This window comes from Patiria miniata, unplaced genomic scaffold, assembly GCF_015706575.1.
Source record: "Patiria miniata isolate m_02_andy unplaced genomic scaffold, ASM1570657v1 HiC_scaffold_21, whole genome shotgun sequence".
Classification (NCBI taxonomy): Eukaryota; Metazoa; Echinodermata; class Asteroidea; order Valvatida; family Asterinidae; genus Patiria; species Patiria miniata.
The window spans coordinates 89,574-114,499 of NW_024037060.1; the positions used below are offsets into that span (position 1 = coordinate 89,574).

The 24,926-nt window shown below is 42.6% G+C and overlaps 2 protein-coding genes across 4 annotated transcripts in view; one reads left to right on the forward strand and one right to left on the reverse strand.

The window, feature by feature from the left end:
• Positions 1-1,453: 1,453 nt before the first annotated feature.
• LOC119729565 (TGF-beta receptor type-2-like) lies at positions 1,454-16,121 on the reverse strand. Its single transcript, XM_038202177.1, has 6 exons — positions 15,127-16,121; positions 6,710-7,258; positions 5,516-6,306; positions 5,113-5,254; positions 3,088-3,224; positions 1,454-1,978 (listed from the first exon to the last, which is right to left on the reverse strand). The coding sequence occupies exons 1-6, from the start codon at positions 15,206-15,208 to the stop codon at positions 1,814-1,816; spliced, it is 1,866 nt and encodes a 621-aa protein (XP_038058105.1). The 5' UTR covers positions 15,209-16,121; the 3' UTR covers positions 1,454-1,813.
• A 1,388-nt stretch (positions 16,122-17,509) lies between these two features.
• Positions 17,510-24,926, forward strand: part of LOC119729888 (sorting nexin-4-like) — a 34,682-nt gene continuing 27,265 nt past the window's right edge. The window contains exons 1-2 of one of the 3 annotated variants that reach the window (XM_038202682.1): positions 17,510-17,860; positions 24,435-24,482. In XM_038202682.1, the coding sequence (XP_038058610.1) occupies positions 17,744-17,860; positions 24,435-24,482 (165 nt within the window). In that variant the 5' untranslated portion in view covers positions 17,510-17,743. The remainder of the gene's footprint in view (positions 17,861-24,434; positions 24,483-24,926) is intronic. The other 2 variants (XM_038202681.1, XM_038202683.1) reach the window with 2 other exon arrangements.

The following is a 24,926-nucleotide window of genomic DNA, read 5'->3' on the forward strand; positions in this document are numbered from 1 at the left end:
AAGAATGGTTTGAACGTGTAGATTCCAAAACAGAAAACAAAAGTAGAGTTTTGGATTAATGTGTCTGAAGTTCAGTTTCATAATGGAACCCATGAATTGCACCATTTCCCCAGTTTAACCTCCCCCCCCCTTTCGTTTTGTATGCTAATAAAATTGTCATCATGAGCAAAACAGTGCAGAGTGTTTCCTTTATGCAACAGTTCCTTAGTAAATACAATTTGTTTAACACGTTGAATAGAATTATTCAAACTACCCCCCCCCCCCAAGGCCTTATCATTTTCACATTTTTCTGGTACACAATCCATCGCATTGCTCTTTAGACTAAATGCTTATACTATTATATAATGCTTGAACCATGTGAGAAAAGCCCATGGATGGTGTATCCCCCACCGTGCCCTTATTAATTGCGTGTACAATACCATTTCTGGCAAACTTTGCAGACCTGCCATTTTATCGGAAGGCCTATATAACTGTTCGAAACTGACCTTTTGAATTCCGACTCGACATTTCATAGAAATGATCTATGATTTCCTTTTAATTTTGGTATAATTTTTTTTTATTTCTCGTGCTTTTTTGTTTGTCACGGGAAGATGATGTCCTATAAAATAGTATTCAGGTTATTAGGGTCGGGTACCCAACTCCCTAACTTAGTGAACTTTCTTCAGGAATGTTGAACTGTGGAATGTACAGGGACAACATTTGCAACAGTTAAAAGAAGCATCACAGTACGGCCATCAGCCTACAACGCTAAATTTGTAGCCATCCACTGCTAAGAAATATACGGAATCTTGGAAAATTTAAGATTATTTACGATTCATTAAGGCACAAATTTAAGGTAAAAGAGTCAGGTAAAACTAAGTGAAGTTAAAAAGATTTCAATTTTCTGTAAAAAAAAATGGCATATTGTGAAAGCCATGGCATTTGATGTTCACCATCTTAATTTTTAATACAAAACACAAAGTGAAGTATGACATATTTTCCTCCAAAATGTGATATTATTGCACTGATCATATCCGATTTATTTACATAGTCCTAGGATTATTTACACGATTAGAGGAATGCGTAGATTGTGGTTTTTAGTGCATAGTTTTGCAAGCAAGGCCACTAAGTTGAGGGCACTTTGTTTCTAGCTTGTCATCCAAAAGGCACTCGGAAACAATTACAGTTTTCGCTATACAATTTAAACAAATCTGTTTAAGAACACAATGCTCCCATTGAAAAAGTATGTGTATTATTAATTCGATTTATAGTTGAGTCCACGTCCGGTTTTGTGTGACATTTTAACTCTATATGAAATACGGACTCCTGACGATGACTAGAGCAGGCTAGTCGAAACGTTGAGACCAAAGACAAGTTCTTTTTGAACTTAAAAGCAGGACTGTTCTTATCAGAACAAAAACTACTTAGCAAAAGTTGATAATAAGCAGGACAAGTTCTTTTCAGAACTAAATATCTTCTAAGCAGTAGTTATTACCACATGGTGTTACCGCAAACCGAAACGATACAAATACGGACTCATTGGTTGAATGGCGCATGCCCAAGTTAAGATAAGTAGAACTCTGACAGATCACGTGTAAAGACCAAATTGCACGAAGGAGTCCAAATTTCATACGACACCTGTCAAAGTAAATCGCACAAGTCCAGTCACAAGAAACTGGGGATGAACGATAACACTTTAACAGTAGAATGTCTTTTGTCGCAGTTAATTTAAAATAGTTTGTGACTTGAAGACTCATTGACTTGTGATGGACACATGAGGGGCTCGACTACAAATAAAGTAATTTTGGAATGATTTAATGAACCTATTATTGGTTCAAACTACGGTGATAGTGTTGATGTCATTATGTCCCGGGTTCTGCTCCCCTTCGGTCCAGGTGATAAGTTCAGTGAAGCGGGCCTCCACGCAGTGCGCTGTCAGGCGGGCTTCGGGGTCGCAGTCCCAGCAATCCTCCACGGTGGCTGCTACAAGCTGCATGCCCTGCAAATCGAAAAAAAATATATAGACCAAATTTCCTGACGAAGGGACATGTCCCACAGGGAACATTTTCGCTGGTATAACTAACTTGGAACCAACTCAATGCAATGCAAGCTAAACAGGCGAATTGGTCAATATGCAAAGTCTACTGTGTGAATGTTGTATGCATATCCGCTATCCAGTCTTTATATAGAGATCAGTCGTTCGAACCCACATACCACGGCATGTGACCATTGGTTGGCATCACGTGACCACAATATGCAATAATGTGACATGGCCTACACAATAATCGCTCTCTGCGCTGCCACTCAATTTGAAGTTACATTAAGATCCGTGGCTGTGACGTCGTGAAAATTCCGTCCACGGTCAGTCGAGGACATAATAGAGCTAGGGCCTATATTAAAGTATTCGATACAAATCTACATAATCACTCTTGATCAGGGGCCATTGGTCGACTATAATAATTTGTGGCGTAATTTCAAACGATAGTCGGAAAGTCATCACGAAACTTCTTGGTACCGGCTGCTGCCCGGCCTCGAATACTATAGTCAAACTCATCAGTACAATTGTGGTACTAGCGTGGGTTCGAGAGAACCATAGCCCTTGCTCAAATTTAATCAAAATTATGCTGTTGTTTCATTGACAACACCTCGATTAACGATTTAAGTTAATACAGCCCTGTGTATTTATAGGTTTTAAAACAGCGGTTTTACCATGCCGTGAATTGTGTATATAATCATCTGCAGTATGTATATCGGCCTTTGTTGTGTACGGCTAGGGCTATGCACAAATAGCGCACTGATGGATAGGCTACCCAAGTTGTTGCCACAATATTTGATTTTCGGCAAGTCCTAGGCTATTATTATACACTATAGCTTAAAGTATAAGCGCAAAAAGTACCATCTCGTCTTACATGGTGGTCACGTGTCATCATGACTCTTTTCGGTCGTGGTTTCATTCTGATATTCGTTCAAAATGAAATAAAAATATAAATAAAAAAAATGATGAAACAGTCGACGAGAAATCACTGCTCATTGTCTGGCTTTGCATGTTTCGACAGCGGCGGCGGCGGCGGCGTTGGACATGAGCTGTTAACCTCTGGAATTTCTTACCGTATTTTCATGCCACGAGTCTGGGATGGCCGGTCGTTCTCTCTGAAGTGATACCACCGTTTTCATGTCCTCGATGTTCGCACGGCCCGGCACGCTGTCGTGAAACGGCAGCTGGTGTTCCAGCTCTGCCGACACCACTGCAAAGGAAGATCGAAATAAAACCTTTTTATCTGTCTTTGTCGTTATGCAAAACAAATCATCGCACGGCATCCATCAATATTTGTATCATACATCTTGATTTTTGTCCTGGTTGGCTAAATCATGGTCACGTGGGGTTCACTGTGCAGCCTGAACAACTGAGTGTTCTGAGTAAAAAGAATTTTGAAGTATGGGGATTTATCACTGGTGTCTATATGGGAATTGGTTGCATATAAACGTGCACTACCCATTGCCAGACATAGAAAGTTGACCTCGGCAACTTGCGAGACAAGACGACAAAACGAGTCTTCCTGTACAACACTGAGACCAATGCGCACGCGATCAAAAAATATGTTTTGATCATAATAAGTTTACTGTGTCATTACTGTTCAGGACTTAAGGTAAAGTACCTATGTATAACAATGATGCATGTCCAAAACCAAAAGAAAGCCAATTTGGGGATCGTTATGAAAGGTTTTTTGTTTTGTTGTTTACATGAACGTGTTTTTATTCAAGGGCTTTTGGACAAAGTATAATCCTCCTACATGTCAGCCAATAATGTACAATATGCGATTGTGGATGGCATGTTTGAGCTACCCTGAAACAGTGTAGGGGCCTAGGCCTATAAAGTCCAGTTACACCGGCAGCCCATACACTACAGTACAGTTGGATGATTTGAAAGCACGTGCATGTTATGGAAAATTACAGGACATGCAGCGTCCGACTATTGCGTGATGTTATGCCAAACTTAGCAGATTTCATATCCGATTCTCGACTTCCCAGCGGATCCCGCCACCAGTGGGTAGTGGGTCAGGGACAGCAACCGGGAGGAGGTGAAGTAAAACAAACACGAACAACCCCGTGAATCCAGTCATTATGATTGTGATTGAAGCTAGCACAGTCTGCAAACAGTTGGAAACATTTAACAATAGAATGCGTAGACTGTCTCGGTCGTTTGACTTCGTTCTTTACCCATACAGCAAACGGCATTGGGTCACTAATCATATCAGGGTAGGAAGTGTTTTTGATAATCATTAAAGTAACAGCAAAACAAGCTAGGCTTGCCCAATTTTATTTACGAATGAGTATTATTTGAAGGCTTAATTGCACATGGTACAAGATTGTGAACATTTATGAATCGTTCCTGTACGTGTGAGCAGTAATTGCAAGCACCTGAACTTTATAGCCCATAAAATTAATGACTTCTGATGATCTTTTTTTGATTTACTAGATTTCGTTTTGTTTCGTTTCGGGAGAAGTAACTAAAATGCATTTTGGAGCATCCCGATCCTCATGCCAAAATATTCCTCTTCGAGGGCAAATGTGGGCTATCTTGATTCCACTCTTCAGTCGATAGACGACCATGAACTCAAAACCTGCCGGACTTAAGTTCAACGTAGAATATTCGCCAATAGACCTCATGCAGAAGACTCTGTGCTGACGACAGGGTTTCCGAAAATGTATGAACGTTTCCGAAGAGGTTTTCGTCGACACTCGGTTGTTCGAGGTAGCTCGGATATTTTCGGGTGTAAAATGATTTAGTATAACAAATGTCATGCTTGTCACTTCAGCCCTGAAAAGTTTTGAGTTCATCACGGCTCGCATCTACGAAATTCAATGCCAGTCATAATTCTCATGCAGTATCTGTGTTTCATATCCTTTTAGGTATTTTGCATCGAGTACAAACTCGTACGAGGGCAGGTCTTTGCTGTGTCATGATCAATGTTTGGATGTGCGATGGTGATTACCTTGATGTGTTAAGAGACGTCAGGTCAGCGTCATCAGGTCAGGGAACCAGACTAGAAAAAAAAATTACCCGCGTGTATAATCTCTTGGGGGCGCTTCGAGCCTAAACTTTGTCTCGGGTCTAATACGATTCCTGCTTACCATCGCCAACGTAGCAACGTTTGGCTATCTCCCAAACGATCAGGCTGAGGGAGTACACGTCCATTTGTTTGAAGGACTCGATGTCGTGGAGGTTGACCTTACTCTCCAAAGCTTCGGGTGCCATGTAGCGAGGGGTACCCGCCTATTGGACAACAGAGGGAGAGAATCTGATGTGATTGGCTCTTGAGCGGAAACCAATAGTTAGGCTTGCTTTGAGTATGGCCATACAGATACGAAATGTTAATGAATTAATATAATCGTTCTATTTCCGAAAAGAACAACGACCGTTTGTCAAACTTGACCAATATGCACGATACTAAGTACGAGAATCGTCTTGGACAATGTTCCAGGATATGTTTAGAATTATATGTCACCAAGTCCGCTTTAATGCTATGTCACTTACCTGACCGCTGTTGGCCAGTTGGTCTATTGACAACGTAGGGTCTAGTTGTATAGACAACCCAAAATCTGCTATGGCACACGTCCCGTCATTTCTCACCAACACGTTGGAGCTCTTGAGATCCCTGTGTGCCACGGGGATCTTGTGGAGGCCATGAGGTCCATATACGTCGGCGTGTAAGTGGGCCACCCCACGTGCCGTGGTACCCGATAGTCGGCACATCTCCTGCCAGCCCACGGTATGATGCTTCAGGTACTGGTACAGGCAGCCCTTGGGGTAGTACTTTGTGACCAGCCAGAACTGGCGCTGGGAGTCATAGCTGCCTGGCCGCACCTCGGCTGCAATGAACTCCACCACGTTCTCGTGTTTGAGCATGACCGTCTCGTCGGTGAACATCTCCTTCTCCACGCTCCAAGAGGCCGAGTCCATCTCGTGAAAGATCTTGACAGCCACAGCCGTCTCGACACCACCCTCGGCTTGCTTCAAGTCCGCCTTCCAGACTGCGCCGAAGCGCCCTCTCCCGATGACGGTGTTCAGCGATATGGGCAGGTAGTTGCCGCGCAGGTGCACGGGACTCTCAGGTGGGGTGTCTTGGCCTATGACCTTGACGTCACTATCCTCGGTTGTCAAGTCCAGGCTGGTACTCTCCGTTGGAGGGTGCATCTTGCGGTCCTGCTTCAGCCTCTGACAGTAGCGGTGAAGGTAGAAACCGGTGACGACAAACACAACGACGAGGACAATCACTGCGAGAAGGCCTAGTGGTAGCACGATAGCAAGGATTTGCTTCCCTCCATCTACACAATGTAAACAAAATACCGAACCAAAGACACACCCCGGATGGAAAAAAAGACGAAATCAATATTAAGTTAATACGATTAAAACAAATACCTCAAGGCTCTAAAGGTACACGGGCCACTTCATTCCTGATTTAAAGAGTCGGCGCAAGGCAATACAAATATCTTCCATACGAACACATTAATGACTAGTTGAGTACGAAATGTACATGCAAACCATGCTGATATGATTGGTATAAGAATGTGATTAATTGATTTTTTTTATTTTGTTCAGAGTTATTTGAGTTGAGTAGCTGTGTTAATAAAGACAAAAGGTGTCATGTTAGTAGAGTGATGTTGAAACTGGTCCAGATGCGCTATGCATCTTTGGGGATGCATCTTCATGTAGGCCTACCGTACTTACCTGTCCCATCATCAGATGACCCGACCTTGTCATTCGGCGTGGTCACAATGTCAGATGCACCCTTGGAAGGAGTCCCTTGAAGCGTGTTGGATGCATCGGGCTTTATCGTGCCATCCGTCTCGGCCACCACGGTGGGGAGTTTGGGCTCCTCGGCACCCGGCAAGTAAATGGCGTCGTTGCAGTAATCGTGCGTGCACGTGCAGGTGTAAGAGAAGGAGTCGTCCGCGGATCCTCCGGAGTAGTCCACGCCACTGTCCAGCACGACACCGCAGAAGTGAGGCGTGACGTCGGTCTCCTTGAGCGAGTAGTCCTGTTCGAAGCACATCAAGGATGCCCGCTGGGGGGCATCGCTGCCGTTGACAGACGCCGCGTCCGGGTCGAGATACGTGGCCACCAGGCAGTAAGAGTTCTCGCCGCGACAAGCGACTTTCTGGTCGCAACGGCTTCGACAGACCATGCGGTCCATGTCGCAGTCTACGATAGTATTCTCGCAGCCAAAGCAGTGAGTGGCTGCCTCGGTGGAAGCGGCCAACCAGGCACAGATGATCACTTCAATATAAAACAGGATGGAAAAGCTAATTAAGGAACTGTTATCATCGTCTGGCACATCTTACGAAGCTTTACCCCCATCCCTGTGTGACACCGGGGGAGGATCGGTGTCGAAATGGGAATGAGGGACGGCATCTTGCAAACAGGTATATGGCATAGTTTTGCTAAAAATACTGTTGATTCTCAGTGAAATTGGAGACAAATAAACAATATCTGGATGGTGCATTAAAAGTCAGATCAAAGAGGTTCCGTCATTATTTTGAACGAGTCGACTTTTTCCCAGGTCACAGTTACCAATTACTAAGGAATATAACAACCGACCGTATTTTGTCCAAACGTCCAGAGATACTAATTAACCTGCCTGGGAATAGGAACACGACGGGAAGGCCCCCACGATAACTATAGGACGGATCCACGTTTGAATCAAGTGGGTGTTAGCTACCAAGAGGGGGGGGGGGGGGGGGGTAGCAGGCATTAGCTGTGTTTTTCTGAAAGATTTTCCCTTTTTTGGCGGCCCAGGAGTGGGGGTGGGGTGGTTTAATCCCTGCCCCCAGATCCGCCACTGCAACTGGTCTGTGCACGATGTTTTCATACATGATCCTTTACGTTTTCATGTGTTTCAATTTTGCATTCGACGCTGCCAACGTAGCATTATCATGCAGCCTTTCTTCTATATCATACCTGCCGTCCATTCATTCATGGGATGGACTCACAGTAAATGTTAGGCCTATATCTTTATATTATTGTCTATTGAATACAAAAATGTAAGTGATATAGTGGTATCGTACTGGGTATATAAGAAGCCAGTTAGTCTATTATACCCCATACATTCCGCCTTTTTTCAACACGAGTGCACGTCCAAGAAAAGTTATTGGAACGTTTGAAGTTTGTAGTAATCTGGGCCAACCAATGGATTTTATTGTGTATTACGATCGAGGTCACGAAAAGAACTGTGGCCTAAATAATAGATACGAATTCAGCTCAGGAATATCAGGAAGTACGCGTTATTACTGATTGTGGTTTCAATAAAATCTATTTGGTTTTATCTATTTTATCAGAGATGACGAAAATAGTCAACAAATCTTTCTTTTAAGCATCCTCTAATAAATATACCTATTAAACCCCAGTGGCGTATGCAGGATTTTTGTTGGCGGGGGCCCGGAGGGCCGGGGGGGGGGGGGGGGGGGAGAGAAGCAGACCCTCCATGCTCCACGGTGCATGCTCAATAAGAACGCCATAATACGCTACTGCTAAAGCTATATCATCTATGGACGAGTGAATGAAACTAATCTATAACGTATATAAACCTTGTCCAGTCGGTAATCATAATGCATCATAGCAGCTATACCTATTGAAATGGTGACAGCTGGAAAGCTATACAGCGTGTAATTAATTACGCGAAGGCCTTAAAGAACATTTTGTTCCCCAAAAATCCAGTTGTGCTTACATAGTCTCCTTTACAGTAACGTTTATTTTTGAAACGTTGCTTCAAACATAGGTGCTTCGTCGTGGGAGCTGATTTTCGCTGAGGGTCAGCCACTTGAAGTGTCCTCTTTATTAATCCTTTTCCAATGAGTGACTAGCCTAACTGACTGACTGACTGACTCCCCGACTGTCAAGTGTGAGCCGGGTAGTTCTGTCGTGTATGCCTTCCTCGCCGTTACTCAGAAATTTGAAAACAAATTAACAACAAAAACACCATACAGGAATCAGGAAGATTTCAACGAGAACACAACACGCGGCGACGTACGGTACGGATACGCGCATCCTGCCGTGTTTGCCACAGTCTGCATGGCTACTACGCAGACTTAGCAAGCACGCTTTTTATTCAGTCAGTATCTAACCAACACGTAGGCCCGGGCCTATGCGTAAAACAAATATATCGGCCAACGCTCTCTTACGTCATCCGTTGTTTCTTCTATCATTTCGATGTGAAAAACGTGGGTTCGATTCCCATTCATTCATTTCTCCTAAAAATATAACTTGTCTCCGCCATTTCTGTCGAATTTAACTTCTTCCTCACAATGCAATACATTTCACCTTTTCTTTCTGACAAATATAATGGCTTTGAAGATTTTTTTTTATAGAAAAGGAAGTGAATGTCTGTAAGAACCGACGCGTGCGTGGACAGAACTAAGTCTAGACAAAAAAATATTTCGGAGGGCTTGCACGCGAAGTGAGAATACGTTTGATTATTGTTTGGTATACAACAAAAAACATATTCACGGATTTGTAGATTGGTTTTAATATTCTTCAAACTTAAATATGTAAGAGGAAAACACAAAGTATAGCTTGCATGGTATGAATGCTTCGATTGAGGTTACTCATCTTCAGAACCGCTTACTTAAAGGGTCGTGTTATGTAACGTTTTAAATGCAATCCTTGAAAATGCACCTTGTGTCCTATTTGGTTTTTATGCTAATCGGCGAATTTCCAGAAGTGTGATGTCATTTCAGGTACAAACCTCAATGTTACAGCCATTTCAGCACCAAAAGTTGCCAGAATATTGGATATTGTGCTGTCGATCTTCGGTGATTCGTTGATGTGTCAGTATATATGACAGTAAGCCTATGAGCAAATTTATCTTACAAATATTTATCTTACAAAAGTTTTCAATGAGCTATTTTGGGTTCAAAATGTAAACAGAAAACCCCAAACGGAACAGTGACATCACAGTAACAGCGCCTCGAGGCTAAGTTGTCAGAAAAAGCCTTTTTTATGTTTAAAGAAATGCACTTTTCAAAAAGATTAACCAAAGACGGATGTCAAATAGTTTTCATACAATGTAGGAGGAGTAGTCAGTTGCACAAAATATGTTCCTAAGTAAAGTTCATGTCCTGAAACCTTTCAGAGTTATGCGGAGTCCAACCCGAAGTTTTCATACCAACATATATTCCAAACACCAAAAGCTTTTTCTGCCGAAGAAAATGCATGCGAGAATAGCTATCACTGTCAATGTGAAAATGAAAACCCCCGGTGCTGTTACAAATTGAAGTCGTCGTATATCAGGTTGAGGACAGACATTTCAAGAAGCTGTGGGCTGACGAAAGAGTGTCAGGAAAGCGAAGATAGCGTTAGGGCCTACATAGCAAAGATCAAGGGCTATAGTCATGTATGGCAGCGGACCATCCTGTTTTTTTTAAATGCGTAAACAAAATCTGGCTTTTCTTTTTAATAAGATTATTGTTAAAATCATTAAGATTGCATGACTTGTATTCAAAATAACACAGGTGTATGAAGATCGTAAATATACAGCTGAAACTGACAAAAACACTTTTCACTTTAGATCTATGTGAACGAAACACTATTACGATCATACATGTTTTTTTCTGAGCCGAAGTAAATATTATCAAAACTATTTACTTAACGTAAGCTATAGAATGATGTGGGTGGTAAGGAAGTATTAAGGCAGGAGACGAGTAAGTATGTCAATAACCAATCCGCATGCTGAATTCAGCTGTAAATAAAATCATCAAAGACGAAAATCGGCCAAAACCGTGGTAATTATTTTCCCATTGTGACTCATTATCCATTATCATCACAACTTATGAAATCGTTTACTTATCTGTTCATTTTGACGATTAAAAGATACCCCATGCTCTTCAAAATGTTTAAAAATGCATTTTGTTTTTCCTAACGAATTTTCAAATTTTTACTTTTTTTCCTCCAATTGTTATGTTTTGTTTTAGCGAGAAAAACTACTTCTGCAACCCTATGAATAAGAGCTTTCATTTTGTGCATAAATATCCCGCCCTGCGAGACCTAAAACATTGTTTGGCAGACAATAATTCGAATTTAAGAAGTAATTCAATAACTAAACATCGGTGCAATTTTTTTTGGGTTCGATATCTCATTCAAAAGTGAACAACTGTTATAGGCCTATTGCTAGGAAATTAGCAATTGAAAAACATTTTTCGAGGTAAAACTCAAGAATAGCCGAGCACGTTTCGGATTCGTCAATTGCGATACTATGTATGCCTAGTGATTATGATCCTATAACTTCGCAAAATGAAGGTCTGTTCGCCTAGCCTATTACCCTCCCTTCCAGCCACTTCATTATTCTTGTAGGCTCATACGACTTCCGTGTATAATATCAAGGGAGTGGTGCCCTTTCGTCGTTTTAGTTGTTATGACCCATTTCCAGTTGTCACAATTTATCAACGAGTAGTTGGGGAACAACCAAAAGGTTGAGCGTAGCAAAGTCTGTCCGTTTGGGTTCGCGCGCGAATGGACTGAGTCTGATGTAGCTCAGACATGGCCTACGCAAAACATGATGGTTATACAGCCATGTGGTTGCGAAGGGCGATTTCTAAAGGTTAGGTAACACTTTATTTTGAATGAAACTACATATGCACAGAAATGTTCACACAGGCGGGCGAAATCTTTGAAAATTAATTTCTCCCGTTTGGACGACCGTATCTTCATGTAACTTCCAGGGTTTATTTCCCTTGTAATGATCCAAGTATGCGCTAAAAATCGTTGTGAAATGTTCGTTACTTTTCGTTGAAATTGGAGAAATAGGCCTGGCTAAACGTGCATTTTTGAAAGTTGTAACACTGGCGTTTGAAATATAGGTCAATTTATTCAAGCCTCACGAATGCTAATAAGGTTCCTATCCATTATGGTGTGCAGTAAAAATTTGCATAAAAGCCTCCTTTCCGAGTTATTAATTAATAAATATCACCCTTTCTGCCGGCTTCCATTGGTCGATACCGAGACCCACGCCAAGTCACGCCGAGTGACGCTAATGAATATCATGTCTTTGTGTATATGCCGGGCCGAAATCGGTCAAACATAGCGCCTACTGCAGGATCTATATACGCTGAAAAGCATGCACGTGTTGGGTAGGGAAAAAATCCTCTTCGAAATTTTCCTTGGAGATAGTTCAAGGTGTAACACTGGCGTTTGCAAGAACAGATTAAGCTGAATTTCGGATATACTTAGATGATACAAGTGTTCAACTACTCGTGAAATAAAAAGTTGAGTAGATTCCTAGAAAGTGAAATAAATACATAAATTTGGGGAAGTTTTCGAACGATTTCTTCCAGACTTGAAGGTGAGCTTTACCAGTAACCAGTATTGACGTTTCGGCATCGATGACGGCGATTTTGTCACTAACATGAAGTTAAGAATTCGTTCTTCCGTTATGTTTTAACATTTCCAATCATAGTGAGCATATTTTCTGAGAAACACATGTCAAAAGGTCATTTTTTGGGGGGGGCGGGGTTTACGAATTTCACTGCTCTGTTACAGTGGCTACTGAGTACGTAATCGGATTAGCTTTGTTTGACAACGGGCCACGCTTCGCCTTCGCAACCTTATGGCTGTATACATACGAAAAAAGACCTGCAATATCATGGGTGCTCTGTGGTCACTCAGTGCATATTTTGGCAAAGTGTCAATGCCGACGAACAGGATCCACGTAAACTTCGCGTACTATACATGAAAGGACATTCATCTACACTTCGTTTTAATTCTCATGCACTTCCCACTGATGTCCACCACTGCATTAGCGGTATAAAGATATGTCTTTCTATACAACACGCCTTTAGACCGAACAACGATACATCAAGTTCAAACAATTAATTAGTCCCCGATAATGACAGTCAGTCAGTGACATGAATCAGTGTAAAGTCACAAGTGAGTCAGTGAGATGGGTAACCAGTGTATGTCATAAGTGACAATGAGTAAGTCAGTAAATAAGCCAGTCGGTGAGAGTTGCTAGAGGACAAGCACTCCAGACCGTGCAGTCAATACACCATGCACTTTTGAAAAGTCACTATAGGCTGCATTGATGAAAGCTGTAAAAGGGCCAAATGCGGCTTAATGGGTTGCAATTAAATAGCCTCTCGTGCAAGAAAGTAATCTGTTGTTTCAACGTGATATAGCCTGTAATACATCTCAGTAAACTAGGTTCATAGATTGTTTTGGTGCCTTAATTAATTTATGGTCTAATAATACCCAACTACTTGCCATATTTCCATTCCAAAAGTTATGCCTTTCCTCAAGCGCATGCAATAACTACAGTAGTTAAACAGAGGTCGGCTCGTGGCGTGGGTCACAACCCGAGCTGTTCCAAAACGTACATGCTGCTACTAGTGCTAGCACGAATTACCCCCTCAAGCTCTTGTGGGATTTCCGAAGTGTTTCAAACCCGATTGTGTCTAGAACGTCGACCAGACTTTACTCAGGCTCACCTTTCACTTCCTGATGCAAAGGTTTCTCTTTAACCCTCGCATTATAAAGAATGGACAGCCACACCCACTCCCACACTGAACTGTATATGACAGGAACAGAATGTGTTTCCTCCGATGGTCTAGCCCTCTAAGTTTGGGTACTACTACGGGTACAATCAAGCAGCGCTGCATGTGGCGGTAGCATGGCAGGCATTTAACTCACAATGCCGTGCACTTGTGAAGGGAAATAAAATTCTATAAACAGGGCAATTGAATTTGTATTTATGAGGAATAACGAAATAGGCCTCAGAAGTCTCTCTATATTGCAGTGGAGTGGAGGCATATAGAGATTATTCTTTTTCAAACTGGGCGATTTGCTTCAATATTTAATACTTTCATCTTAAAAAAATATTAATCCAAAGTTATCAGTTTACCACCCTCCAACAAAAACCTAATAACAAATAGGCCTAATGATAACATAACTTTACAAAAAGTTGAAGATAGACTGACTTTAATTTGATAAAAAGACCTTAATTTAACGTTTATTTATTATTTTTTCCCGGTCAATTGCGCAAGGTGTTCATAAATTGGATAAAATGTTCATTCAATTCCGCCAAGATTTTGAGAATCGTTCTGAATACTTACTTGTTTCATTTTCGCCACAAGAGCACCCGATTCTGTTTCAGTTCAATCTATTAACTGTTTGTGCAGCTTGGTTTTTCGTTGACTCACAACGAGATTTAAGACGTCCATTCAATTTCAGACGAAAATGAATGACCGATCTTCAGAACTAAATGAACACTTTGCGAAAGTGGCCGGGAACACCTATTTTTAAATACAAGTATACCTTGTAGAACTTTGAATGTTTTCCGGATATTATTTTCCTCTGGAATTGAGGATATTTATCATCAATTGGATATTTATAGGATATTATTTATCATCAAGTCTACGGTAATTAGGGGCCAGGTCGTAACGGACTAAGAAATTTCATTCTGTCAATGTCATAAGGTATAAAGTAAAATTCAACATAATATGAAACGTTAATGTTTGCCAAATAAAACAAAAGCCCTGTTCGCCTATAAATATCAGGGCAGTGCATTCACGCCCCTATTTCAATTGATTTATTTCCTTGTACAAGGTAAACAAGAAGGTCAAGATCGATCTTGACCCGGAAAAAATGATGTCACTACACAAACTGATTCATTCGAATAAAACCTTTCAAAAGCATAACCTTATTACTTTTGTGTCACACGTATAATGTATTGCGCTATGTGTTTGGAGAACATACAAACATGCATGTAGAAATCCGACTTGCATTCCGTGCTCGCGTGCTGAAGCTGTTTCGTGATACGTTTCATATAATCACATCAAGAACTTAAAAGAGTCAAGATTGTTGGTAAGAGTTTCATAATCCCATTTGATAGGAGAACGTTCATCGTTTTTATGGAAGTGATCTCTTCCACTTTCAGTGAATTATATAGTCTGCTATAAGAATAATTTTTCAACACTCTCTGATTTCCAAAGAGAGAAACTAAACCGCAGACGATTTAAAGTGAATTAAATTCACTATAATTCTTAATACAGTGAAATAATTTGAAATAAAATATCATTACTTTGCGAAACTCAGTGAAAAATCGATACAATTTCGGTCTACTCGAATCTTTAAGAAATTATATATTTTCGTATACTTACCGAATGTAGCAAGGACTATAGCCTGGGTACGTGATTGTGGTCTACGTGCCCACAAAGTAGGCTCCGGATACGCAAGACCCATTGTCTTTGTCAAGTTGGATGACCACTGTTTGACCTGATGGGAAGAACGGTGGCTTCTAGGCGATTCTGCGAACAATAATAATTACTGTTGACAGCAAATTCAGTACGGTTGACCCGGTGGGACCTTACAACCGCACGCTCCTGGACAGCTACTAATATTTACTCTTTGCCAAAAGTATGTGCGATGACACGATTTGGCAATTCGATGGGAGGTGTCCTTGTTCAGAAAAGGGTGTCAGTTGAAAATCACAGTTCCAATCCTCTCAACGCAACAGATTTGGAGGAGTAACTTTGTTCCACCGGAATTTCTGACAATAAATATTTATCTCCGGAAATTGCCTGTCGTGAACGGAGCCGGTGGATATCTCAACTCCCTATAATTTTTTTTATCCTTTACTGTCAAAACAAATTTCACAGAAGCCTCCAGCTGACAACTCAAAATCTAGTTCGTAGCACAGCGGGACGTTGTGAGAACAGTACTTGCTCGAGTCACGTGTAAATCCACTCAGTGTTATTGTAGTGTTGCACGAGAAGTCAAAGTCTGGTGTTTTGCACCGGCCGAACGTGACGTGACTGGCGAATTATGTTCCGGGAATTTGTGTGGGGGTTTTCGCCGACTTTGGAACAAAATCAAATTGGCGACATTATGCGAGCATGCCCATTGCGCCTTAACATGAATTCCATTCGACGTACATGTACTACCGGCTGCTATAAATGAAGCTTGCTGGATTCTGATCAAGTCAACTCTCACTCAGATCTAACCTACAAAAACAGGCTTTGGCACCACTGTGCTCACTGTAGGTTGCGAGTATCAAGTCCCCGAAGGATCGCAGCTGATTCACCACCAGACAATTTTGCTCCGGTCTAAATAAGTTTTGTCAAAAACTCACCGCAACATTTTAGCTACGTCCGCGGGAGGCAGTGATTTATCAGGGTCGTTCCATTTTGTCAGCCGGAGTATAGTAGGGGACTGTTTCTTGTTCCTGAGGGACGTTCAAAACTGTGCTTTAAGATGATCCGTTGTTGTTCTTGTGATTAATTACCATGGTATAATATGAACTTTACCCACAGAAATATATTAAACAAAGGGATTCAGTTTTCGTTTTGTTGAAAAGAGAGTTGTCATTCCCATTTTGTTTCTGCAAGTTTTAGTGGTCTGTTCGATTGACCCTAAGGTCACGTACGCACGCATGTTTAATGATAATGCGGAGATCCAATAATGCGTTGTGCGATAGCTAGCTGACATCATTTCCTCAGGCGCGGTTGTAGAGCCTATAATTTTAAGGGGCTAGCACTGAGGGGTGGATCCAGACAATTTTGCAGGGAGGCGTGCTGAAATGTAGACCTTTTTTCCGGAGAGTAGGCCTCCGAAAATCTATAGGTCGGTGTGTGTGTGTGTGTGTGTGGGGGGGGTGCAAGGGCGGATCCAGGGGGGGGGGCCAAAGGGGGCCATGGCCCCCCCAAAAACGAAACCAATTTTTTTTTATTTTTATGTGACATCGCAATAAAGGCAGGCAATGAGTACACCACCATCTTTTCCTCAAAAAAACATTGGTTAAAGTGGTCAGAAATTGACTCAGATCGCACCACAGAGCATCTAGAATCCAAAAAAATTTCGGGGCCCTTAAGCGGGCCCCGTACCCCACGCCGTATTTTTTTTGACCCACTTTTTTTGGGGAAAATTGTTTTTGGCCCCCCCCCCAAAAAAAATGTGTTCTGGATCCGCCCTTGGATATCATGCACTCTATTGTACCATGGAGCTATGATTATACCACCTGAGTTAGCCTTCCGGGGGGGGGGGGGGGCGTTTGCATGTTATGTTACTTTCTAACCTTTGCTTCTGAAATCAGCTGGAAAGCTTCACCTTTTACTGCACTATAATCATGGAGGGAGGAAAACAGTTTCCTTCCTCCATGATGTAATGTTGGTAAAAAACACTTGATTTGCCCCCCCCCCCCCCAACCAAAAAAAACCCCAACACCAAATCTGACAACTCGGCCCAGTGGGCATTCTTGTGAAATCATTCTCCAGGATTCGCCCTTTTAATTTTTTTTTTGGAAAAAAAAACCCGCTTAAATAACCATAGTTAAACTTACACGTATTTATATGCCTTAAAAACGACTATATAGAGGCCCTTTTTATTTGATAGCAGCCTCGGCTCCATGGCCGCGTGCGCGTTAAGATCTCACAAGCCATAATGGTACCAACATGGCGCAGCAAGATCGTACCCATGGAAACGAGGTTGAGTTCATGGAGGTAGAATTAATTCTAACTCCATGGAGGTATTACCTGATGACCCACAAAACATAAAGCTGGATAATAAAGAATACAGCTCTATGCCACAAAGCTTTTTAAAGTGCTTATTGAGCATAAGTAAAGCTATTAGAACTTGCATCTGAACTACTGAAACATCAACTGGTATTTTTTTTACCGGCCTTCCCTGGTTTTTTTTTTTTACATCTTCGCTGATCCCCACAAATACTTCCGTTGGTTTCAAATGTAATGAATGACCGAGTACCAGCTGCTATGAATCAAGATGGCGGACGTCACTGGAGATCCATCTGCTCCCAGCTACGATTCTGAGTTGCTGTCTGACCAGCAAGATACATCTGGCCCAACATCAATCGGTGATCTCGCTAGAATTGCTGCTAAGGTACTTCCTTGTTGTATTTTAAAAGATTTCTAGAGTTGGTTTCCCAACAAATTTAAAGCAAACGTTTACATGTATCCTCGACCCTCCATTATCAGATTATCATGTCGTTGTCACGCCCCAACTATCGCATCGGTCCCAACTATAGTTGGGCCTGTCCCAACTATAGTTGGGCCTGTCCCAACTGTAGTTCCACAGTTGGGCTGGCCCAACTATAGTTGGGCCTGTCCCAACTATAGTTGGACGGTCCCATCTGTAAGTTCCACTGTTGGGCTGGCCCATCTATAGTTGGGCCACTCCGATCTTTTTATTTTGCGGTGTCCCAACTATAGTTGACATTGATGTACAACTGTAAAACGTTCCCTACAGCTCTGATACACGTCTGACTTTACTGGGGACCACTGAAATTAGTTATTGATGGGGCGAATCTATAGTTGGGCCACTCCAATCTTTTTATTTTTCGGTCCCAACTATAGTGTACATTGTTGTACGATTATAAAACATTCCCTACAACTCTAATACACATCTGACTTTACTTGGGACCAATGAAATTATCTATGGGTGGGGACCATCTGTAGTTGGGCCACCGCAATATTTTTATTTGGCGGTCCCAACTATAGTTTACATTGATGTACGACTATAAAACATTCCCTACAGCTCTGTTACATACTGTCCGACTTTACTTGGGACCTTTGACATTAGCTATGGGGGGGGCCCATCTATAGTTGGCCGGCCATGGCAATATTTGAATTTGCAAAATGTTGCTGGACAATAAACCCAGCAGCAGCTGGACAACTCATCCAACTAGGCAGTACCACGTGACCGGCCAGCCTTGCGGCATGCATGCACGACGAATACACGGTGCCAGCGCCGCGGAACATTTAATCCAACAAGATCTATCAAGCATGAAGCATCCGGCGCAACTCCAGTCCTAACTATAGTTGGGCCGACCCAACTGCCGCACTATAGTTGGGACAGTCCCAACTATAGTTGGGACCGATGCGATAGTTGGGGCGTGACATCGTTATCTGCGCAGTAGCCCAGGCATGCCAGGTGGACTCCCTTTCCTCCCTACGTCATGTACGTAACGGAGGGAGTCCAGCGTATAAAGTGCTCAAAACCGGGCGAAAAAAAATATGACCAGTAATTATTTTTAATATTTTTACCTTGTTGGAGAAGCTAATTTTTACGTCGTAGTATTCTATGTAGTCTTTTCTATTGGGCCGCTTGGTTAGAAATTCCATATGCGATGTTGACCGACCTTAATCTGGAAAATAAACTCGAAAGCAACGTTAAACTAGTTGTACGTGTTTGTAGACTCTTTTCATCAGTTTCTCACCGCCGAGTCTATTCTAGTCGTACATGATGTACGTCTGTGCAGCGTGTAGCCTAGTTCCCTAGACCGGACAATTATTCTCGACGCTCAATATCGCGTCTGGTCCGGGGCCAGACCATGCAGCATGAATATGCAGTGCGCACGCGCGATTTGCTTAGTAACCACCCTCATACGCACGCGCACTTACTTGAAGGCGCGGTCGCTAATCCAATGACCGATCGTGTTTTCGCGCCAGTTACCAGAAACACGTTTCGGCTTTGGTCATTGGTTGAGCGTTTTCGTGACATCGGTTGGCTGGAGTGACGTCACGGTTCCAACCAAAACTAAACAAATGAGGGCGCTAGCATGCGTGCGCGCTTTCGTACGTACGCACGTACATTGTACATGACGTACCACTCTGGGAATAAACTGATGAAAAGAGACTACAAACACGTACAAGTTTAACGTTGCTTTAGAGTTTATTTTACTGATTAATGTCGGTCAGCATCACATATGGAATTCCTGAACCCAGCGGCCCAATAGGTAAGGACACATAGAAAATGTAGGCCTGAAATAAGCTTTTTTTTGGGTGGTCTTATGTAGAGACCTGTCATCCTGGACGTTAGTCGTAATGCAATGAAGACTTCGTCTAACCTGGGCTACTGCGCAGGTAGCCCAGGTGGACTCCCTTTCCTCCCTACGGCTACGTTACGGAGGGAGTCCAGGATATGAAGTGCTCAAAACCGGGCGAAAACATTTATGACCAATATTTTCAATATTTTTACCTTGTTGGAGAAGCCAATGTTTACGTCGTGGTATTCTACTCCTAGAAGTATGAGGCTCCACGTAGGCAGATTACCCCGCTAAACTGTTTTCTATACAAAACACCAACTAAGTACAAAAACGTCCATCCCAACCTAGCCCCACTAGTGTGGCCGCGGTATGCTGCGCTGAACCTCTGGCCACACACCGTGGTACCGCGCACTACTGAGGGCTGTTTCCTGTGCCGTGGATCCTGAATAGAGATCAGTGCACGTGGCCCCCAGACGATAAATGCATGGTACAGGAAACAGCCGTCGCATTTGCAACTCGCGCCCTCGCTCGACAAGCAATTTGCATAAACGCGACGTCACAGCTTGAGGTCATCTCTTGTCACATTCAAAATGGCTGCCATCACCAGATGTTTCACGAGTGCATATGGGCTCCAGAAAGATTCAAGAATATCTCGGAAAATTGAACATCATTACACCTAAGCATCCCAGAAGTGATAGATGGGACATCATAGAATACAACCATATGTAAGAAACGGACCGTAATTGTTATGAAAACGCCCTCAGTAGTGCGCGGTACCACAGTGTGTGGCCAGAGGTTCAGCGCAGCATACCGTGGCCACACTAGTGGGGCTAATCCCAACCAAGCTTTTTCCCACAGAACCGCTGCACAGTTTGCCCCTAAACTCCGTACAATACCTCATGACATACTCACATTATGTGCACCAAACAAACATCGGTGGATTCTGTCGGTTTTTTGGCAAAAATGATGAAAAATATGCCCTTTCCGCACTGAGCCAACCTGACACTTGAAACGTGCACGCGCGCAGAATGATCGCAGTCATTTTCGGTTCGATCGCTCGGAGCGCGCCGTTGGGCCGGGGGTACGTACTTGCACTTGTACGCATGCGCATATTATCGTTCCGCTCCTACCATACCCCCCCCCCCCCCCCCCCCCCCCCCCCCCCCCCCCCCCCCCCCCCCCCCCCCCCCCCCCCCCCGCGGCGCAGGGTGAGCGATCAAACCGAAAATGACTGCGATGATTCTGCGCGCGTGCACGTTTCAAGTGTCGGGTTGGCTCAGTGCGGAAAGGGCATATTTTCATCAATTTTGCCGAAAAACCGACAGAATCCACCAATGTTTGTTTGGTGCACATAACGTGAGTATGTCATGAGGTATTGTACGGAGTTTAGGGGCAAACTGTGCAGCGGTTCTGTGGGAAAAAGCTTGGTTGGTATGGACGTTTCTGTACTTAGTTGGAGTTTTGTATAGCAAACAGTTTAGCGGGGTAATCTGCCTATGAGGCTCCACTACGTGGAGCCTCATAGTTCTAAGAGTAGTAGTAATCTATGTGTCCTTGTCTATTGGGCCGCTGGGTTCATGAATTCCATATGCGATGCTGACCGACCTTAATCAGGAAAATTAACTCTAAAGCAACGTTAAACTTGTACGTTGTTGTTGACTCTTTTCATCAGTTTCTCACCGCCGAGTCTAGTCGTACATGCATGACGTACGTCCGTGGCATGCAGCGTGAACGTGCAGTGCGCACGTGCGATTTGCTTAGTAACCACTAGTCTGGTTCCCAGACCTGACAATTATTCCCGACGCTCATGTCTAAATGGAACCAGACTAAGTAACCACTTTCAAACGCATGCGCACTAACTTGTAAGCGCGGTCGCCTATCCAATGACCGGGCATTTTTTAGCGACCGTGACCAGAAACATGTTTCGGCTTTGGTCATTGGTGGAGTGTTTTCATGACTTCGGTTGGCTGGAGTGACGTCACTGCACGTTCCCACCAAAACCAAAGGAGGGCGCTAGCGTGTGCGTCTTCGTACGACGCGGTACCGGTACGGTGATGAGAAACTGATGAAAAGAGTCTACAAACACGTACAAGTTTAACGTTGCTTTAGAGTTTATTTTCCTGATTAACGTCGGTCAGCATCACATATGGAATTCCTGAACCCCCCGGACCAATAGATAAGGACACATAGAGTATGTAGGCGTGAAATAAGCTTCTATAACGAGGTAAAACATAACAAAACTCTGGTCAAAATTTGGGTGGTCTTATGTAGAGAATTGTCATCCTGGACTTAAGTCGTAATGCAATGAAGACTTCGTCCAACCTGGGCTATCTGCGCAGGTATTAGCTTGCATACGCGGGCGCGTTGTCACCACACAAATTGAAGGTAGGCCCTAAATGCGTAGAAAAAGGACCGCGTAACTTTAGGTAGTCCCATAAATGTGACGGTAATACTGGACTTCCTCCGTATTATTAACCGTCACAAATCCACATGTGGTAATTGGACCGAGAGTCCGTTGCTAAGGGAGCCGAACAGCAATTCGAAATTACAATTATTTTGTCACTTTATAGTATAGGTCACACAATCATGACAATGTCATCTACAACTGCTTAATATCAACGGTAGCATCAGTATCACACTGGGAGGAAGGTACACTTTAACTTATCGTAATTTATGCCTAAGTCACCAAGTTGATGAGAGGGTCATATGACGTTGCTAGAACATGAATTATGCAGATCCGTGCCAACGGCCGACGCATGGAGGCCATGCGCCAGATGACAGCGCTTGCTGTACCGATAGCACAACTTGAAAGCTGCTCATCAAGATAGCAGCGGGCAAGTCGAACCGGCATGGAGGGTTTATTCCTCCATAGTCGAACTAGCCCGTTTGGCGAGTCAAACATTATTACAGCTACGGACAAAGATGAAAAGAAAGGAAGAAATAAATCATTGCATTCAGAAAGCAAATCTGTTGCTGTATTAATTAATGGTTAAATTATTAAACCTGTTTATTAAAACACTGATAATATTGCCTCAGTCTATAATGGACAACGCGGCGGGCAACCTGAGCCCGGCTGGCTAGTGAAAAAAGGTCAAAGTCACAATGCATTTTTTTTCCTAATTTATTAATTTTTGTAGATTATTCCCGTTCCTTTATACGAAACTTTCAGTTCTGATATTCCATGTCCATGCAAACTTACAAAAAATACAAGGATTTGAACGTGGCCCGTAAAGTAGTTTAAAAACAGCAATGTCAGTGATGTTCACCAACTTTGGGAAGTTTCTGTAGGGTACATCATTTTCGTTTGCAACAAAAGTGCTAAACTATTCTTGGCCCGCCGGTGCTTTGAGCTACTAACCTGATTTTAACTTTGTCAATCAATTTTTGTTTTCAAGTTCAAACATCACCACAAAGGGATAACTTGAACCTCAGTTTAAAAGTTAAAAATATTCAACAAAGTTCTTTTGAAGGCCCATCTTTAACGGATTTTATAAATCATATATTGTTTGCGAATTGCTAATGACCAGGGTTGTTGATAAAGATATTGTGTACTAGAGCTACTAGTTGTTAATGTTGCTGTGTCAATTTCTTCGTTGTTCCAAGCAGTCAGAATGATGCACAAATAAATTTCTTTTTTATTGACGAAAAAGGTTTTAGGGTCATTGCGTTTTAATGGTGATATTATTTAAACGCATTGAGCAATTTCAGTATTTTTTTTTATCTCTAAAAGTAGTTTCTGGAATAGGTTTTCCAGTCATTATACTTATTTTGGTGCTACATATTTTTTTATATATATTTTTGGAGGTTTGGGTTCAGCTTTTCTTTTTTTTACTCACCCTGTACTGTTGTTTAATTTAAATAAATGAAACGAGAACTGTTATACCGTCTGCACAGTTTTCAGAAGCCCACATAATATAAAGCCTGCGGATCTCGGTCCACGACGCGGCGCTAGTATAGCACCGTGCTCGTGTTCACAACAAGGCATGCATACATCATCCGGGACATCCATGTGCATGTATGCACTGCATAATTCATGTTTTCCAGCGACGCCAACTGACCTCCGTGGCGAAATGGTGACGTAAGCATAAATTATGATAATATGTACCTTCCTCCCATTGTGATAATTCGGCACCTTCAGAGGTCTAGTTTAATTTATCTTGTAATTTTGATTTGAATTCGGACGACTTTTGCAGCCATTGTTCAAGAAAGCGTCGTGTTGCATGATGTCATGGGTTGTGATAAATCCCGCCCTCACTAGCTTGCATCAAATTTTGACAGTGTGCATTGGTACGGCTGTTGCCTGTCATTCAATTTTGGTCAAAAGTGCGCCTGCATACATGCACTTTTTCAAAATGAATTGGGCTCATCCAGTATTGGTGTTAGCATCTTGTGACGGTGGCATCTTGAACTTTGAAGTGAATGAAAGTTTCAACATGTACCGGTATGTGACTGCATACTGCTTCGCTGGACTTATTTGAAACTGGTGGTAGTGTGTGAGTGTCCCAACTAATTATTTTATTTGTGTTAGCAAAGTCTGACGTACCGTACTAGTTGAAGTACATGTAAATACCGGTATGCTGTTTTAGCGAAGCCATCATATGTTTCTTTCATGCTTTGTTCTACATTTACATCTAGTACAAGTATGCAGAATAATTTGCATTTGTTGGACGGTTTTGTTGCTTATTCCAGAACAGGAAACCCAAACTCCCACACTGGACGTCATTAATTGATTGTCAGGTATATTGTTTCAATCAGATTCAAAATGTCAAAAACTGGCAACTCCCCCTCCCCCTAACCTCTCCCTTCCCCTCCCCCACCCCCGCTTGCTATTGGGCTTGTTCCGTGCAGACAATAGACCACTCCATTAAGCCCCACCTACTGTCATGGCTGCTCAGGTGCCCAACATCACATGTACAGTCTCTCCCATGCCACACTGCATGTTCCAGGTGCTCAGGTTATGCATGCATAAACCCATGTTTGACTTTTTTGCACGCACCTCAGACTTTTGTGCGTGCATGTCAGACATTAATCACAGTTGTGATTGGTCAAAACAACTTGGGGCGGGGCTTAGTGGATCAGTCAATTTTTGGCGAATATCATGCTCTGGAGAAGGAAAAAAATCTAAAGCATCGCCATGTGAAAATGTTTTTATTTTAATGATTTCACTTTGAGAAAATGTTG